The sequence below is a fragment of the Talaromyces proteolyticus genome (genome assembly GCF_021365285.1).
Source record: "Talaromyces proteolyticus strain PMI_201 chromosome Unknown BGW36scaffold_2, whole genome shotgun sequence".
Lineage (NCBI taxonomy): Eukaryota > Fungi > Ascomycota > Eurotiomycetes > Eurotiales > Trichocomaceae > Talaromyces > Talaromyces proteolyticus.
The window spans coordinates 1,561,529-1,579,771 of record NW_025764278.1 but is presented as its reverse complement, the minus strand read 5'-3'; the positions used below and the strand labels follow the sequence as shown (position 1 = coordinate 1,579,771).

General features: G+C 46.7%; 7 protein-coding genes across 7 annotated transcripts; 3 read left to right on the top strand and 4 right to left on the bottom strand.

Annotated features, from left to right (window-relative positions):
• Positions 1-499: 499 nt before the first annotated feature.
• BGW36DRAFT_393905 (putative beta-mannosidase B) lies at positions 500-3,150 on the top strand (the record flags this gene model as incomplete). The annotated part of the gene is made up of 2 exons (XM_046217858.1): positions 500-1,027; positions 1,081-3,150. 2 exons carry the CDS (start codon positions 500-502, stop codon positions 3,148-3,150), a joined length of 2,598 nt encoding a protein of 865 aa, XP_046076641.1.
• Positions 3,151-3,567: 417 nt separating this feature from the next.
• On the bottom strand, positions 3,568-4,945 carry BGW36DRAFT_414093 (uncharacterized protein; the record flags this gene model as incomplete). The annotated part of the gene is made up of 3 exons (XM_046219275.1): positions 3,568-3,896; positions 3,957-4,430; positions 4,511-4,945. 3 exons carry the CDS (start codon positions 4,943-4,945, stop codon positions 3,651-3,653), a joined length of 1,155 nt encoding a protein of 384 aa, XP_046076640.1. The 3' UTR covers positions 3,568-3,650.
• Positions 4,946-5,471: 526 nt separating this feature from the next.
• BGW36DRAFT_287691 (NAD-binding Rossmann fold oxidoreductase) lies at positions 5,472-6,600 on the bottom strand (the record flags this gene model as incomplete). The annotated part of the gene is made up of 2 exons (XM_046210525.1): positions 5,472-6,475; positions 6,555-6,600. 2 exons carry the CDS (start codon positions 6,598-6,600, stop codon positions 5,472-5,474), a joined length of 1,050 nt encoding a protein of 349 aa, XP_046076639.1.
• Positions 6,601-7,378: 778 nt separating this feature from the next.
• BGW36DRAFT_414091 (copper amine oxidase) lies at positions 7,379-9,873 on the bottom strand. Its single transcript, XM_046219274.1, has 7 exons — positions 9,658-9,873; positions 9,494-9,582; positions 8,832-9,411; positions 7,857-8,765; positions 7,653-7,754; positions 7,470-7,598; positions 7,379-7,409 (listed from the first exon to the last, which is right to left on the bottom strand). Exons 1-6 carry the CDS (start codon positions 9,866-9,868, stop codon positions 7,513-7,515), a joined length of 1,977 nt encoding a protein of 658 aa, XP_046076638.1. The 5' UTR covers positions 9,869-9,873; the 3' UTR covers positions 7,379-7,409; positions 7,470-7,512.
• An 863-nt stretch (positions 9,874-10,736) lies between these two features.
• Positions 10,737-12,929, bottom strand: BGW36DRAFT_89214 (general substrate transporter). The gene has a single exon (XM_046222677.1). It carries the CDS (start codon positions 12,520-12,522, stop codon positions 10,894-10,896), a length of 1,629 nt encoding a protein of 542 aa, XP_046076637.1. The 5' UTR covers positions 12,523-12,929; the 3' UTR covers positions 10,737-10,893.
• Positions 12,930-14,715, top strand: BGW36DRAFT_89215 (uncharacterized protein). The gene is made up of 2 exons (XM_046222678.1): positions 12,930-13,042; positions 13,097-14,715. Exon 2 carries the CDS (start codon positions 13,390-13,392, stop codon positions 14,395-14,397), a length of 1,008 nt encoding a protein of 335 aa, XP_046076636.1. The 5' UTR covers positions 12,930-13,042; positions 13,097-13,389; the 3' UTR covers positions 14,398-14,715.
• A 1,572-nt stretch (positions 14,716-16,287) lies between these two features.
• BGW36DRAFT_403971 (uncharacterized protein) lies at positions 16,288-18,241 on the top strand. Its single transcript, XM_046218914.1, has 2 exons — positions 16,288-17,224; positions 17,280-18,241. The coding sequence occupies exons 1-2, from the start codon at positions 16,737-16,739 to the stop codon at positions 17,842-17,844; spliced, it is 1,053 nt and encodes a 350-aa protein (XP_046076635.1). The 5' UTR covers positions 16,288-16,736; the 3' UTR covers positions 17,845-18,241.
• The last annotated feature ends 2 nt before the right edge of the window (positions 18,242-18,243 follow it).

The following is an 18,243-nucleotide window of genomic DNA, read 5'->3' as shown; positions in this document are numbered from 1 at the left end:
TACACTAATAAGTCGTGTTACATTTCTTATTTGATAAAATATCTCGTTGTCCACAATTGCAGCTGGGCGGAGGGGCTGTACGGCAGTGGTTCTCCGTGTACGGTATCTTTCGATCTTGAATTCCGCCCCAATATGCTACACTTGCGAATCGGCTTCATGACGGCAAATTGTCCAGGGACTAGTGAGATTGGCTAAAATTCTTGTGGAGCTCAAAAGTGCTTTGATAATCAAATCTCGCGTAGCAGCTATAGTAAGTACCATCCCCAGAGCATGGTCCTAAAAAAGACGCAATTCATTGCTTAAAATTATTGAAAAGAAAAAAGCCCTATATATATGCAGGACAGCATATTCATATTGTGGAAAACAACCGTAGAATTTTGGCATTATCCTGTTATCTTTCAATATTAGCAGCTTCCTGGTGTTCTGTTTTGGTTCGTTGAACTTAAACTGGCAAAAAAGACAAATCTGGTGCTAAACACTCCCTTACTTAGCTTCAATCATGGCCACGTACCACATCATCCCAATCGACAAGGGATGGACTTTCAAGCAGGCAGATAACGATGAATCAGAGTTTTTGCCTGTGGCTCAATTCCCGACGAATGTACATCTAGATCTAATGGCAAATAAGCTGCTCGAAGATCCGTTCATGGGAAAGAATGAACTTGGCGCGCAGTGGGTTGGCGAGGCTGTATGGGTTTATAAGACCACATTCGTAACGCCATCCTTTGTGGAGGGTGGTGAGAGTCTGGCCCAAGCTGTTATCTCTTTTGAGGGACTGGACACCTTCGCGACAGTGTTGTTGAATGGACAGGAAATCCTGAAGACAGAAAGCATGTTTATCTCAGAGAGAGTCGATGTGACGAACCTGCTGCGGAACGGTAGCGACAACGGCAATGAGATTCAGATCACATTCGACAGTGCATACCTGAAAGGGAAGAAACTCGTTGATGAGCACCCGGAACACAAATGGGGTTGCTGGAATGGGGACCCATCGAGATTGGCGGTCCGGAAAGCACAATATCACTGGGTAAGTCCTACAACGCGTATGTTGTTACATCGCGAAGCTGACTTGTAAAATAGGGATGGGATTGGGGACCAATGCTTATGACATGTGGTCCATGGCGCCCTATAAATCTAGAAATCTACACCAGTCGTGTCGCAGACCTGCATTTCAGCACCAAGATTGACCAGGCCCTTACTATGGCTGAAGTTGTCGTAGGGGTTGATGTGGAGGGTCCAGCTTCTCTAGTTAAGATTTCCATCTCACTTGACAAGAAGCTGGTGACCGAGGAGACAATACCAGTGAGCAATGGTCACGCCAAAACCAGCTTTCGGCTGAATGATCCTCAACTATGGTATCCGATCAGATACGGACAGCAACCTCTCTACACCGCTACAGCTACTCTTCTTGCAACAAGCACGGACAATACCAAAACTCACACCATCCACAGTGTCAGTAAGAAGTTCGGGGTGAGGAAAGTTGAGCTCATTCAGAGACCACTACTTGATCAACCAGGGACAACTTTCTTCTTTCAGGTCAACAATATCTCCATCTGGTGCGGAGGGAGTGACTGGATTCCGGCAGACAACTTCCTCCCCCGTATTACGAGAGAAAAATACTACGACTGGGTTAAACTGGTTGCCGAGGGTAATCAATTCATGATTCGCGTGTGGGGCGGTGGTATTTACGAAGACCAAGCCTTTTACGATGCGTGCGACGAGCTGGGAATCTTGGTATGGCAGGACTTTATGTTCGGCTGTGGTAACTACCCAGCCTATGCGGAGATCCTGGATCTGATTCAGAGAGAGGCGGAGGACAATGTGAAGCGCTTGCGTCACCACCCGTGCCTAGTTATCTGGGCTGGAAACAATGAAGACTACCAATATCAGGAAGACGAAAAGCTGACCTATGACTACGAAAACAAGAACCCGGATAGCTGGCTCCAGACGGATTTCCCTGCTCGTTATATATATGAGAAGGTCCTTGCTGATGTGTGCAGCTCTCTAATCCCAGAAACTGCCTACCATTACGGCTCACCCTGGGGTGGTGGAGTTGCCACTACAGACCGTACAGTGGGTGATATACATCAATGGAATGTCTGGCATGGCACCCAGGCCCGATATCAAGACTTTGACAAGTTGGTGGGGCGATTTGTCTCGGAATTCGGAATGGAGGCGTTCCCCAATATCAAGACAATTGATTCGTTCTTACCGCTAGGCAAAGCTGATCCAGATCGCTATCCACAGTCTTCCACCATCGACTTTCATAACAAAGCTGCGGGTCACGAGCGGCGAATTGCGCTTTATCTCGTCGAGAATTTCCGGTATGCCCCCGAGCCAATCGAGCAGTTTATCTACTGCACGCAGCTTATGCAAGCCGAGTGTCTTGCTTCAGCGTATCGCCTATGGAAACGGCAGTGGAAAGGACCCGGTCGGGAATACTGTGGTGGGGCTTTGGTGTGGCAGACTAATGACTGCTGGCCAGTTACTAGCTGGGCTATCGTTGACTTCTATCTGCGGCCCAAGCATGCGTACTTCACGATCAAGCGTGAGATGGCGCCGATCAGCTCTGGCATCAAGAGGACCGAGACATACATCCCGAGGGACAAATATACCAGCGCATATGTGACCAAGAAAACAACAATTGAGATTTGGGGTTCGAATCTGACCTTAGATGACACCGTCGTTAACGTTATCGTTAAGGCATGGGATATCATTACAGGTCAAGAAACGTACAGTGTGACACTAAAGTCTGAGTTCGTGCTTGGGGCGAACCAGAGCACAGAGATAGGTGAGATGGAAGTTCCAGTTCTTCATGAGGGTTATGAGAACCGCACTGTTATTGGAGTCTACTTTTTACAAGAAGGACGGCAAATTGCACGGTATATCAACTGGCCTGAGCCACTTAAATACGTACACTTACAGGCCCCGAAGCACCTGACTGCTGAGGTGTCCCAAGACGGAAAGTTAGTTGAGCTCTCCAGTGAAGTCCCGGTCAAGGGGGTGGTGGTGGAATGTGATGACGAGGAAGTGTCTTTCAGTGACAACATGGTTGATTTAGTTCCTGGAGAGATCATCCCGATTCAAATGAAGGGGGCTCACAAGGAATGTCAGATAAATGTGCGATACCTTGGGTTAGGAATGATCTAGCAGTGGTCATTAGACGTGAGAGAGGCCATTTTTGTTTTAGATCATATTAAATTGCTTCGGGTAGACTCGCTTCTGCATTTACAGATAAATATAGACCTGTTGATAACAGATATAGTTTTTAATGTTTGCAATTGTAAGATGAAACAAGTCGATATTTTTTCCTACCACAGTAGTTCGCGATTGAAGCCGATTAGCTACATTATCTATGCACATTAGTGATATATCGATTAGGTATAATAGATACGTACGATCATTTTCACATATAATCCGTGGAACTTGCCAAATGAAAATCATTGGTCATCCACTCCATATGAGATAGTAATCCAGGAGTTGTTTCTATACAACTGAGGACTGGGAGTCTCAGACAATTAATGGAATTGAATCATATTAGGTAATACATGCTTGCTTTGATGCTGGGGTACATGTCAACTAGTTCTTGGGACTAGCCAAAATTTCCTTCCTTTTATACTGTCGATTCGAATAGCCCCGGATGAATGCTTCTAACACCATTTCTGTGGCTTCCAGTTTGGAATGACGACAGTTCCATCATCATTCAGCATGTCCAAAGTACCCTCCTCTCGCCAAGCATGGATGAAGTATGCAGTGTTCTGCTCCTTCAAATATTTACAGTTTGCATCCACCGTCTTCCAAAATAATGTGTAGTCCTGGACGGAAACTTCTGCAACAGCAAAACCCGTGACATAGCCCCCTGCATGGAGTACATTGTAGCTTGTGGCCCACATCATCTATAGACGCAGATTAGTGTTGTCAAATCTCAGGATCTTTTTTTTTTCTGGTCTCCTCACCTCTGAGATAAGTAGTGGTAATTTGGGGAGGTATTGCTTGTACCACAGCACCTGAGATGCGGTATAGTTCCATGCATCCTGGACTTGAATGTTATGGTAATAAGCCATGATATGAGCATGACAGAAGTCGATGATTGGCGCGACGGCTTCTCCGATGACACCAAGTCCAACACCGACGCCATCTGCATTTGGCGGTCCGCTCATCAAGTTCGGGCGATCCCAGTCCTCACTGATACCAGCTGGAATACCAAACTGATGCATCTTATTGCGGAAGTTTGTCAGCCCTTGGGTGAGATTTGCCAAACTTGCTGGATCTGCTGGGTTTCCTGTGCTCCCCGCGGCACACATATCGCAGTCTCCAACGGGTTCGTTGAGATATTCAGCCGCAAAGATAACATAGGGTGCAATTGCGGCGTAAGGGCTGTCTGAGAGAACCTGGAACAAAGTACTCTCAAGAACTGCCTCTAGGGACAACTATAAATGAACTATTGTCAAAGCGAGTTCTTCATGTGGGTAGGGATCTGTGGAAGCATCTAAGGATCTACATGACTTACGGAGTTACCTGAAATGGGGAATGCCACTTGAACCACGACACCCATATTGTTGATGATGGCGGCTTGAAGAATGTTTTTCCACAGCTGTGTATTATAACTCTCTGGGATATATACGCGGAACATAGTGGCTCCAAATTGCTCCTTCATCATTACCAGGTGCTGGCTGATAGACTCGACGTCGTAATCCATGTTGGTGTATTGGAAAGGCATGGAAAAGCCGAGAAATCCATAGAAGTCCTCCTGTGCGCACCACCATTCCTCCCTTGACATCGGAGGAGGTTGTAGGTCTAAACTGAGTTTCCAGCTGTGAGAGACAGAAAATGGAAAGCAATGTGGAGAGGAAGGCCCATTGAGCTCTTCGGTTGGCAGCCCATTGGTGATTGAAGTAATTAGCGTTGTAGCCAACGTCAAGGGTAGAAGAGTATTGATTCTCATTTCGTATTGTAAAACCGAATTGATATCAATAGATGTTCTGGATATATACTGGTCAGTCACTTACAGTGAGCCCGGGTTTCACAAGAAAGCGGGTCGAATCGTGCTTTATATACATGCCACACCAGCACCTTATCAAGTTGTTACCACACCGAAGAAAGTTCACGGACTGCACGTTTCCGCGCCCAAAGCAAGGAGTGTGTGCTATGACCGTTCCATTCGGAAATTTAGCTCAGCCAAGTCAGACTAGTGAGAGCCATGGTCCACAGCCAGGTACCATTTGAACGACCTTCGGTGTAAAGTATTCTCCATTCCTCATGGAATTTCACTGAGGTCACGAGGATACTTCTAAACTTTTAATATCATGATCATTTTACTATGCTGTGATCAACCATTGACGTGAAGCAGACAAAGAAACCTTTTTGATTCAAAACTGACAAGCATAGTTAGTTAGCTCGTCTTATCTCTTTCGCATGTTTTATTCTTTCATTTACGAAGTTATAAATATTACTATAAATTGATTTCTGGCCTAAAGGTAGCTCTCAATAGTTCCACCTCCCGTACAAATGTTCTCAACTACAGCAACGTCGGCGATGGCCTGTTTTGGAGAACCTCTTGGGTCTTCATTTCCACTCTCAGTGGACCGAATAAACGAGGAAAACAGTTCCTTATAAGTGTCTGTACCGGCGATGACTTGGTCAGACACGACCCCTCCGGTTGCATCTTCAACGACGAGTCGAGTTCCTCCCGCTTCTCCTGTCACTGTCAAGGAACCCGTGCTTCCAATGAAAACATAACTATAATCGTTCTTCACTGACGCGAAAGACATGCTAAGCGTGCCCAATGCCCCTGATTCAAACTTCAGCACAGCCTGAACTGTATCTAGTGGAGGGAGATGGTCAAGGGTCTGTCTCGCGAAGGAAGCTGTTTCTACAATCTCCTCGCCTGCCACATAGCGGATGAAGGCAATAAAGTGGACGCCACCATCTAGCAAGAATCCTCCCATATATTCGGGCTTCTTGCGCCATTCTGTTTCATACCACTTGTTTCCAGGATTCACGAGATTCCAGATTCGCGCATGCACGGTGGCAAGTGTTCCAATACCGCCACTTGCGATAATTTGGCGTGCTTTTTCGTGCCCCGCATCATAACGGAACTGCTCCGCAACTGCGAGTACCAAGCCCTTTGGTTGATACTTGGCTTCATATTCATCCAGAAGTGCCTTGGAAGCCGCGATATTCTTGGCCATCGGCTTCTCCATCAACACATGTTTCCCGGCCTCCAGCGCCTTCAAAACTATAGAGGGCTGGACCAGGGTTGGCAGAGAGACGATGACCACTTTGACATCATCGCGTTTCAGTAAATCGTCAACATCACCATCGCCTCCTTGCTCGTTGCTGTATACACCAATAGATGGAGATACGAGCCCTGAAAGCTTCTTTGCCTCCTCAACGGCCTCTGAGGCTGTGTTGAGGGACTTCGAGTAGACTGCTACCAAGCTCACGCTGATAGCATGCAGGGCCGGAAGATACGCTGCCAGAGGATTAGCATCAGTTACTCGTCTTGGTGGTTTTCCTCGCGATATGTACATCGATCTCTACGAGAAACTCACCTTCTTTTGGGTACAACCCAGCTCCAAGCAACGCGACTCCAAACATGTTTAGATGATTTCTCTTTCCTTTGCCGACAATGCTAAATATGTTGAATAATGAATGCAATGTTGACCCCACCCCCGCTTTACCGGATCAGGCTAATCAGGCTACGGAAGCTGCTCCGACACATATTGTGGTTGCGCCACCTGATTCGGGACAGGTTTTCCGTGTGTAACCTTGCGGATACCACATACGTATTCACGGTCCGGCAAAGCCAGATAGCGTACTCGGTCTGAGTTTTAGCAACCTGTACTTACAAGGAATCGTATGTCGAGGTTTCTTTAGTTCGTGTGCTTGCTTAGAAGCATTGTTCAAAGTTACTTGTCCACCTAAGGGGATCCGAATTCTATACCGCCTTTCTAATAAAGGGACGCTACAAGACTGCGACGGACTAAACCAATCTTTAAGGACAATACAAGTTTTTTCTAAAAAATTGTAATTCTGCCGAAAAATGTGCTTTGTTTTCATTTACTCTTATTTTATTACTATGTAAGAGATTTTATTCGTTTCAATGTTATATGATATAGCTAGGGATAATAATTAAAACAAGCTTGCACTAGTCTAGAATATTATAATATTGAACTATATAGAACACACCTCCTTCTAGGATACCCTTAAAGGCGCCTTCTAAGTGAGAGACAAGGTTACTAGATTCGTAAATGTTTCATTTATTTTTAAATTCTATGATATGATTGGTTAAACATAATATTAGTTGCTATAGGCCGTGGAAGGACTTCGTAAAAAAAACTTGCATTGTCCTTAAGATCGATTTAGTCCACCGTACCTGTGAAGTTGTCACATGTCACTTGTCTATCGTAATTACTTTTAGTTCATTATTGCGCACCCGGAGGTCAGTTCGCTGACATAAACTATAGGCAGCACTTTATGACAGCCTAGTTCGACTAAATGCTAGCTACATCAACAGCCACACGTTGCATCCTCCGATTTCGTCACCAGCACAGATTTGTTAAACGATTGGGTTGATCGGGGCACATCAAGAGCCGCTGCCAGAATTCAGTAAAAGTTGTGGAGAAAAGTGGAATTGAAGTGTTACTTACGGTTCTTTGTGAAGAAGCCGCTGGGTTTTAGATCAACTGTAATGGTTTCGACGGGCATGATGGGGAAGTCCTCTGGTCTAGGGTTGTGAGTGAGACCGAATGCTATACAGGCGCGTTAGCTATCATTCGAAAAACGAAAATGACAAATGAGAGAAGCAAAAAGCTCAAATGCAAGGGAGAGGGGGGAGGGGGGTGCTATCCTACTGTGCCAGAATATAACGTCGCTGTTTTCGACATCGTCATCCCTTTTTGCCCATTTTGCCAGACCTGTATCCTCTCTGCTCTGGTTCGTAAACTCCCCAGCTGCGTATAGTTCGTCGTCCTGGTACTTAGTCACCCAGACCGGTTCCTTCGCAAACTCTGCGCGCTTAGTGTTGAAGGATTGCTCGTTCATAAGAATCATCTGGCTCGGGACTGTATGGATCGCATATGCAACGGGGTTGTATGAAACAGTATTGATAACGTCGTCGTTGCGAATCTTGAACACCCGGTGTCGGTCAACGTTTGTCTTTGCCGGGCCTGCCTTCTTGATCACCGTCTTTTCCACACCATATCCAATACCGTGAGGGTTCAATTTCTCATCGACGGGAAGAGGTACACTGTCTTCGTAGTAGATCGTGTTCTTATAACCATCAACGGCTGGGTCAATCCTCAAGGAAAACAAATGCTGGTGGAATGGAGCCATCACTCCCGGTGCAACTTGTGTAGCCCAAGGAACAGAGAGTCCCGGCTCGTCAACCGGTATTGTAGAAACAATACCCGTGGCGCGCACTTCGAATTGAATGCCAGCAGCTTGGTCAAAGTACCACGCAAAGGCATACTCATAGTTGGCAAGCGTGCAGATCATCTGCACCACAAGTTGACGGTTTCGTACGACAGTTGCTGCATTGTTACGGAAATTGGTATGTTTATGCAAAATTCCGTTATCTTGTTCATGTAGACAGATAACGTTCTTCAACAAAATCGGGTTACCCTTGGAATCTATGCGGAAACCATCGAAATATTTGATATAGCCAAGGCAATCACAGCCCAGCGCGAGCTGGTTAGCTGTAACTCCCAAGCCAACATCTCCTACATCAAATGCTTGTTTTCTGTGAAAAGGCATTCGCGGGTCTATATAGATGCAGCATCAGAGTCCGAGTTCTTTTCGCTAAGCTACGAGTGAGTGGCGTTGCTCACCTCCATATGGCACAGTCATTTCTGAGAGAGCAAGACGGTAAAACAAGTTTCGACTATCATATGTGACGTTATAGAGAATCAAACCTTCACGGTGATTAAATCCCACTCGAAATCGCCATTTCTGCCACTTCACCAGCTGACCTTCCACAGTAAATGAAGGCCCCTCTGGTTGCTGTACGATATATGGCATGAGGTCTTTCCTCAACGGCTCGTCAAGCAAATCGTGAGCATACTCCACAGCCTTGACGGGCTTCCAGGGCTTCGTGGGGCCGGTTTTTGTATCTGCTCCAGTGGGCAAGTAGTCCATGCGCACAAACTCTTTAGTCACAGAGTTAAACACGGGTGAGAAGGAAACAGGGAGCGAATAATGGTTGGTCTGTTCGTGATCAACTGGTCTCAAGTAGAGGTAGCATTGGCAAAGCCTTCGATCTTCATTTGAGTCATCTGTGCCGTAAATCCAGGGCTCGCAGCACAGATCGACACCCTCTGGCAATTGCAGCTTTTCCTTCTCCTCTAAAACCTTTGGATGGGTCATGCAAAGTTCTTCAAGTGCTTGCATCTCGTCGATGTCCGCAGGGCCCTATACGTTTTGTACATGTATTATAAGTCGATGAATCCATGTGGCAAATACAAAAAGCTACTAGGTGCATCATCGTGTTTACCTGGACGTGTTTTGGCATTTCCTTGACCCAATCCACTCTTCGTTCTTCGACGTTTACCATGGCCTTCATGAAAACGTAGGTATCCACTCCTATTTTTGAAGTGGTCAGTTGATAGGACCTCCAAGACGTTGTATCATCTGTTTCTCAATTTTCCGAGAACTGACTGTGAAACAAACACTGAATAAGCCTCGTTGGTGCTACTGGCAGCTCCTGATGAAGGCGCTCTGCTTCCACATACGGAATCGCTTCTTCCTTGATGGGCTCATTGACGTCGATGAGATTGAACCGGAGTCTAATGCCTTTGAACTTATCCTTCAGAATACCTACTGCTGCCCGCATCTCCTCCGGGGAGATGGGATCGAAGGGGTGGTACATTTTTGAAGCCATTTTCTGATCTTGTAAATGAATGTAGTGATTCGCGGTGTAAAGGGGATTTCCAAGCGAATTTCTCTGGTTGTCTGTGTTAAATCACAATTCAGAACCAACAAATCTATACAGTATTTATCTAGGGGAATAAGTAGGCCATCTTTGTATTCTTCTTATCATTTTCAGATAAGATTTGTAACCTGTCTTTTAATGATGTAACGGCTTCTATTAGTTTCGGTTGTATTGTGTTGGGCTTAGAGCTCGGTTTTTGCTTGGAGACAAAGGGCTTGGGTTTGCTAAGCAGTCTCCTCAGACGGAACATGGTGTCCCGTACTCCATTTCTCTACCACAGATTACTTCGGCCCACGCGGCGCATCCGTGCCTTATCATGACACATTCGTTTTGGAACGTGGAAGGTAGGTAATAGCGTTGCATTGAAGAATCAAAAGAATATCTATCTTTCGAAGGGCTCATCTCCTGATATCCTGTGGCGTATCAATCCATTCGCCAGTTCAGTATCTGCGTAGAATAGCTATTGATAGTGAAGGTCGTAGGATAGCTTAGCTGCTTAAGGCCAAGCACCATGGAGATGCAGTTGAACGTTGGTAACGGAAGAGTTCAGCATTATAAAATACTTTCAGTATAGTCTAAATTTTCGATGCCATCAACGTTCTGAAAAAATGAATAAAAATTCATAATCAATTTCTAATATATACTGTACACTTGAGAAAAAGTATAGAGCTGGCCAAACCTTACCAACCCAACTCAGGAAGAAGTTCAGCCTGCAGTCTACGAGAAGAACAATTAACGAACAGGCTCTTGCGCTGTTTGAATGATTTCTCATGGTGGCTAAGTGGTGAAGAAGAGATCATCAAGAGAGAAATAAAAATCAAAAAGTAATATTGACTAGAGTATTCCATATAGCTAGCATTGGAAAATAATTTAGCTCAAACTAAAAATACTATAAGCCTCTTCCTCATCAGTATCTCGCCTAAAGAAGCCTAATAGCCAGCTTGGTATACAGAATAAATATGTTATACAGTCTGCTTCACGTTTTGACCTTCGATAGTCTCGACCTTGTATGTCTTGAACTGCCTGATGGGAACCTTGGACTCGAACATGTAGTCCATTTCATCATAGGTACGACCCTTCGTCTCTGGCAATCGGAACCAACACCAGATGGTCGCCAGCAAACTGAGGCCTCCGAAGAAGAAACCTGTCTTGCCTCTCCAATTGGCAGACGATGCGTTGAGCATGTAAGGTACCGAGATTGTCATGACGATCTGGAAGATGGAACCGGTAGAAGTGGCCAGAGCACAAGTCTGTGAGCGGAGACGAGTTGAACCAATCTCCGAGAAAATGACGAAGTTAATGGGGCCCACAGTGCTCTGGAAGACGAATGTGAGGAGGTCAAGGAATCCCGCTTGTGCCCAAGCAAGACCAGGGTGAGAGTCGTAGTTGGGAATACAGTCCAGGATGCCGATGATGATCTGCGTGATAGCCATGATTCCGACGCCGGTCATGAAGAGAGTTCGACGTCCAAAGTATGCCATCATAAACCACGAGCTGCAGGTCGCGACGAAACCAATGGCCGTGTTTCCCACACCCATGTCGAATGATGCCGAGACGGGGAGGCCAGCAAGCTCGAAGAAGTAGACAGCGTATCCGATGAGAGAGATACCGGTAATAACCTGCCATACCTGCACCATCATGGCCACTTCGGTGCGGATTCGGTTGGTGTTGCGGAAACACTCGATGTAGCTGGTGTCCTCCTCCATCTCGGCTTCATGCTTCGTGGTTGCTTGCATATTTGCCAGCTTTGCCTTGATGTTTATGTTGGCGGATGATCTAACCAGTCGTCGCAGAGAATTCTCAGCCTCCTCGTAGCGTTCTTGACGAACTAGCCACCAGGGGGACTCAGGGGCAAACCATAGGAAAACAACCAGCACGGGCGGCCAGACCCATTGGATCGCAAATGGAACTCGGTAAGCCCACTGGGTCGTCCACAAAGCGACACCATCGCCGACGCCGGAGGAAATAAACTGTCCAATCACATAAGCCAGGTTCATTCCCGCATTAAGAATACCACGCAGAGCAACCGGGCAGACTTCAGACGCATAAGTCGGCGCCAATACAACGTAGGTTCCGTAGAGAATACCGGCCATGAACTCTCCAGCAGCGAGAGTATGGATGTCTTGAGCAAACATCTGGAGGAAAACAAAGGCGGTGGTGAAGAAAAGGGAACAGGCAAAAACTTTCTTGCGGCCCCATCGCTCCATGGGCCACGATGCAGTGAAGGCACCTAGGAACTGGCCGACCGGAGTACCCATACCAAGGACGTTCTGCCACTTTGCCGACACCTCGTAGCCAATGTCGGCGCCATAGTAGGTGCCGTACTTTTTCGTGAAGGCTGGCAGGGCATAGAAAGTATACAGGATACCCGAGTCGTATCCGACCATGATCAGGGAGGTGGCAAAGACAGAGGCCCACATGATGGCCATTGGGTACGTCTTGATGGCCTCCCAGGTCGACATGGCGTGTTCCTCGTCATTGGCAAGCTTGGCCTCGAGAGAGAGCTCCATCCCCTCATTCACATCGTGATCGTTTACGTCTTGTTTCATATCCGACTTGGTGAAGTCTTTTTCGTGAGATTCCTCCGACATGGTGAAGGGTTATCAATGGTGAATGGAGAGACCCGGGAAAGAAGAAACCAAAAAATTATGGAATCATCAGCTTTCAAGACGAAAATTGACGACTACAGGATGAAATATAAGTTTGCTGCATGGGACAACATTGTCTATTTAGCAAGGCGGCGAGGAGGGTTAGTCCCCGCGTGAACAGCAGCTTTAGCTCGAAAGCTGGGAACGAGGGTTAGGAATGTTAGTTCCTCAAACTGAGTTTGTGATAAGAAGCCGCCAAAAAAATCGAGGTGGTATTCGAAAGGGGTGGTGGTAACAACGAAAGATAGTCGCCTATCGGAATATTAGTATGAAATCGGTAGAGCCGTGGGACACGACTGGGTACGTAATCTAGGACGTCGGAAAGGTCAAGAGTTGGCGGCATCCCCGCAAAATACTTAATTAGGTTTCAAGATAACGAAAGGTCTGTGCTACTAAATTAACCACTTTTATGAGCTAAAATGTCAAGGCTCCCATTAAGGTCGGAGGCTCACATCCGTGTCATGTGAGTTAGATAACTAACCCCTCCTTATCAAACTGACTCAGCGCCCTGTTTTAGGCGCTCCCAAGAAGGTTCTCCGGCTTCCATCCTCCGTGTCAGGTGATCTCCGCTTGGTTTGGGTGGAGTAGTGAGAGGTGGACGAACGGTGATGTTCCCTCCATGCTTCCTGTCCATTGAGCTCTGGAATAAGGGACAGAAATTTCATGAGGTCTTATAAAATGGTAAAGGTAGTAACTCCATCCGGGTTTAAAATCAGTAACTGAGTACATCACTTGTATATACACATATATCCATATCTACATACCGGGACATTTCATTTTTCTTCCCACCAAGAATTACATACATTCAAAATGGCTCCGATTGCCGAGGTGACGGTTCCAGTCAAGGCACCTGCCACAGCAGAAGATCCATCATATATGCCTGCTCTCCCTCACAAGAGCCTCAACATTCCAGTCAGGGTCAAGCCGTCGCCAGAGGAGATCTCCAAGGGTCGCCTTAACGATGCTAACATCAAGCTCCTGCTCTCTGGTATGCACCGCGATGGTGTCGTCATCATTGAAGATGTCATTGACACGGCTCATCTGGATAAGATCAATGAGTTCATGGTCAACGATACCGAGAAGGAGCTCCAGAAGGGAGACAGCTTATACCGTAACTTCGGTGCCGAGAACATCCAACAGGGCCCGCCATTGTTTCCCCCTGAGTTTTTCTTTGACGATGTCTACCTGAACAGCATTTTGTTCCATGCTGTGACCCTCTACCTAGGACCCAATGCGAGCTGGAATATGATTACGGGCAACAATGCCCTCCCAAATGGAACGAAGAGACAACCCGTCCACTCTGATGCGATGTGCCGTCATCCTCCGGCTCCCTTCTATGCGATTGGCAACATATACACGGTCGATGCCAGCCCAGAGAACGCCTCTACCGAGATATGGCTAGGCACTCATCTCTACAACAGCGAGGCACAGTGTCCTCCCCGGCCCAAAGGAGATACGAACATCCTCGACGAGTTCGTCGAGGAGAGAAAGAAGACCCTTCCCGGTATTCAGCCTGTGGTGAAAAAGGGTTCCATTCTGTTCCGCGACATGCGCACCTGGCACGCTGGCATGCCTAACAGGTCGGACAAGCAGCGTTTCATGATAGCCCTTGGCTTCTCTGCCGCTTGGTGGCATGGTAAAGCTCGCTTCCGAGTACCAGCTAAGACGGGCACCTATGAGCGCCTCATGCACGGCACCAAGGATCACGGCATCTTCCCCTTAATGAATGAAGTTCCATTGGAGGAGTACAACCAGTTGAGGGATGCGCATGACTTTAATGATTCAGAGCAGCCAAGCTGGGATACAGAGATTTACTAAGGTTTGGCAAGGGTTGGTTCCCTTGTTAACGACCAGCCGAACTTTTCTCGCCTCTCATTTACCCTTCGGAAGCATGTATATGTCACCAGCATTGTCTTTTCAACTCTCATTTATCTGATAAGCACAATCATCAAGAAGACCAATCTTGCACCGTATTTGTTAGTAAGGAATGGATTCATCTAAGGTGGAAAGAAATTCTCTGGCTTCCACCAGATTATAGATCCATATGTATTGTTATAAAAGGTCTAGCAATCAGTCTATCTCACAGCTATTATAGAAATCAGGTAGTTCGGCCTACTCCCTTTATATAATATCCTCACAAAAAAATTGCAGATATATACTTCTACGTATACATCTATTAAAATAACTCTTCTTCAATCTAATAAGAGTACTATTATTTATGTTACTTTATAGATCTTGTCATATGATAGTACCACCAGTCTCCTGGGCTGTGGCTATGATCACTTTCTAAATATATGTTTATAGGCACTACCCTGCATATTGTGATAGTATCTCCCTCCTTGAGAAGGTGTGGTCTTGAGCTCTAATTTTAACTTCTGCATAGTCTTATTCATAAGGTTATCTTGAGGTTAGAATATAGTTGACGAGTTTGTTAGTAGTGCCGTTGGTGATAGCTTTACTTCCACAGCAGTCGGCCTTTCATTTTTTTACACTGCCCTGCATTGCCGCGTTATGCTGCAGATGTACATATCAATAATTGTTAACTCATTCTTATATTCAATTAAGTTATCCAATAAAGCTATTTAAGAGTATTATTGAAGGAATAAAACAATCTAGTTATAAATTTGGGCTAGCAGTAATATCTTGGTGAATCATTGGCAATATTTCGCTTATACCTCGCTTATGTCCAGAACAATGTAATGTAGAACGTAGACGCCTCTCCTCAGGCACAGGGTGACCAATGCATTAGAAGGGTCCTAATTTTTGTGGCGGGGTATTTCATGGTTGTGGTGGAACACTCGGTGGTTCGTGACCGTTTTGAGATAGCTGAGTCCCCTACTCTGGCTAAAATGGGATCATTGTATCAAAACAGCCTCGGTCGGGTTTGGTTAATTATTCACTTGGGCTTAACTTCAGTCACATATTGCCTAATAATCCCCGCGCTGCGAGGGAAGTTCAAGCCTCAGCGCTGTGAACCCTTGCTGTAGCTCTTGCAACCACCGATTGCGGGTATAAATGCCACAGGTAAGGGACAACAGACCAGCTGAAAGGTTCTCATAACAACCTTATTCCTTCGTTGATAATAGCTCCTTATGTATTAATTGTTGTCGAAACCAGATGGAATGCATGATCATGGAAAGTAAATGCTAGAAGGGCCAGCTTTGTTACTGTAAACTCTTCGTCGCTTTATCCTGACTGATCTGGGAAATCCCGCATGGAGGTTGACTAAGTGCCAGGCCATGTCAGTTATCCGTCCTGTCAAACCCTAAGCCCTAACTCGGGACACAGGTCACGTGCCGGACAAGCAATAATACGTATTAGTTAAAATTATCGGAATAAACTACTAAAAATTAAGAATTTATATCCTGTATATTACATATTTCTTAATTAATAAACTTTATGTTTAATTTGTTAAAGGGGTTGTCTTAATTCACCCACGTAATCTAACAATAATGCAACAATAGATTACTCTTCTCGACCAGCCGCATTCGACATTATTCATCACCAATCAGATACCTCGCGTTCGAACACTTCCATTCTGAAAGACCGGTGAATTATCGCAGTGCCAGCAGAGAGCATTAAATAAAGATCGAAGACGGCCGATTAAAATAGAACGCAAGTGCTGACCACTGCAAGCGGAGATCCGCGCTGTTTTGGGGACGAAAACAGCGGAGACTTTAACCTGTCCCGCCCGGGTCAATTTTGTCCTGGAGATTTGGGAGATTGGCCTGCAGGGGCCTCGCACTTAGTGCTGCTGTGTAATTACCATTGGCCGTGGTGATTGGCAGCATGTCAGCCCTGGAAACGCCAGCCCGTGCTTATTGGCTTGTTGGCTACTTGGCTACTGGCACCGCCGGCCGCAGACAACACTAACAGCCCGGTGACTCCTCAGGCTAATCCGACTGCTACTCCGCCTCAGGCCTAGCACTGCGTATCGACTGCCTGTTTCTTTCATTCTGGAATAATCTCACTCTCAGCTACCATGGCCTGACCTCTCGACCTCGCTCTCGCCCTCGTCCATCTCTGCGAGTTGTTCCTGACCTGAAAGATCCGGCGGTGCCGGCGGGGACACGAGCCTCCGCTAATTCACTCGAATCACTACGCCATAGAATCAATTAATCAATTGCCTGCCTGGCGAACATCACTCACTATCCACCATGGCCATCCGATCGTTTGCGACGCTGCTGTCAGTATCGTCGCTGCTCTTGAACCTGACGCCTGTGCTCGCCGCCGATACTTTCACCTTCATCCCGACCGCTGCGTCGTCGACGTTCCCTGCCTGCGGTATCTCCTGTTCCCTGCTGCAGCAGGCTCAATCAGCATGTATTCCGCCTGCCGTGGCCGTATCAAACGACGACACCACCTACGTCAATTGCTTTTGCGGCTCCCAGTACCTCCTTGGCCTGAAAACTTCCGGAGCCGTGTGCTCGACATGCACCTCCCTGTCTGACCAGGCCCTGTTGGTACAATGGTACGATGGATACTGTAACGGGAATTGGAAAACTACAACCGCAGCAGCTGCAACAGCAACCTCGACATCCTCGACCACAAGCGCAACCAACTCGGCGGCCACTTCGACATCAACAGCCGCCCCGTCCAACGACGGTACTACGGGCTCTGCAGCCGGGTCATCAAACCAGAGCTGGTGGGTTTGAAACAAACTGCCCACGTCAGTAGTCTACACTAACAATGCTATGCAGGTTCTCAACACACTGGAGATGGATCGTCATGCTGATCGTTCTGATCATCGGCTTCACGCTTCTCGGTGTAGGCGGTGTATGGCTGAAGAAACGTCTCGACGCGAAACAGCCAGGGCTGTACCACGGCGACGACCGCAATAACAGCAGCCGGCCCTCGCGGTCTCCCGCCGCCGCCGCCGGGTTCATGATCCCCAGCAGCCTGCGCAACATCTCGTCGCGGAACAGCATGAACAACACCGCCGCGACGACGACTCCGAACAATGCCAGTACACGGAACGTGAACTACCAGAACATGAACGCCACCATGGATGCGCACAACTATCCCACGCAGCAGCCGAATATGTCGATGACAAGCTTGTCGAATAATCGTCCTGAGATGTGGGGACCGCATCAGGCCACTACGCATACGCGCGGTTTCGACCATATCACACCCGTCGATGACGCTGCGTATGGCGCCGGGTCGGATATTTCGAGTCGATCACATAACCGTCGATTGAGTGTGAATTCAGCGGCTGGTTTGCATAGGGGTCATGAGCCTGTCAGCCCAGCCAGTCCGATCCAGTGATTTTTGTGCGTTTTTCTTATGAACTTTATCCGGAGAAAATATCTCTACCGCGACAATCTTGTCATGTCATCGTCCTTTTTTTTGTCTATCATTTCTGCATCTAGTTAGGTTATTTAGTCAGGGTTTTATCTGGGTTTTGTCGATCGATCTCGGGTGTATGTAAGGGGTGAATACATACCACTGTTCTACACGTGTAGTGTTTATTTTTGATATGTGTCCGGCGTTAATATTGAATGGAATGCACCTTCTGCATGTGCAGGATTGGAATCAAAAACACGTCGACATCTCCCTTGGATGTGCATATGTAATCATTGATCATTGCAAATATCCAAGCGCATCAACACCATAGTATGGGCTTTTTAAATAAAAGACTAGATAGGCAGACACTATATAAAATAA

Coding starts and splice junctions, on each gene's coding strand:
- BGW36DRAFT_89214 (XM_046222677.1), bottom strand. CDS start 12,522: ATGTCGGAGGAATCTCACGAAAAAGACTTCACCAAGTCGGATATGAAA.
- BGW36DRAFT_403971 (XM_046218914.1), top strand. CDS start 16,737: ATGGCCATCCGATCGTTTGCGACGCTGCTGTCAGTATCGTCGCTGCTC. Junction 17,225..17,279: donor GGGTCATCAAACCAGAGCTG/GTGGGTTTGAAA, acceptor AATGCTATGCAG/GTTCTCAACACACTGGAGAT.
- BGW36DRAFT_414091 (XM_046219274.1), bottom strand. CDS start 9,868: ATGTACCACCCCTTCGATCCCATCTCCCCGGAGGAGATGCGGGCAGCA. Junction 9,583..9,657: donor TATTCAGTGTTTGTTTCACA/GTCAGTTCTCGG, acceptor CTTCAAAAATAG/GAGTGGATACCTACGTTTTC. Junction 7,599..7,652: donor CGGCTTCTTCACAAAGAACC/GTAAGTAACACT, acceptor GAATTCTGGCAG/CGGCTCTTGATGTGCCCCGA.
- BGW36DRAFT_89215 (XM_046222678.1), top strand. CDS start 13,390: ATGGCTCCGATTGCCGAGGTGACGGTTCCAGTCAAGGCACCTGCCACA.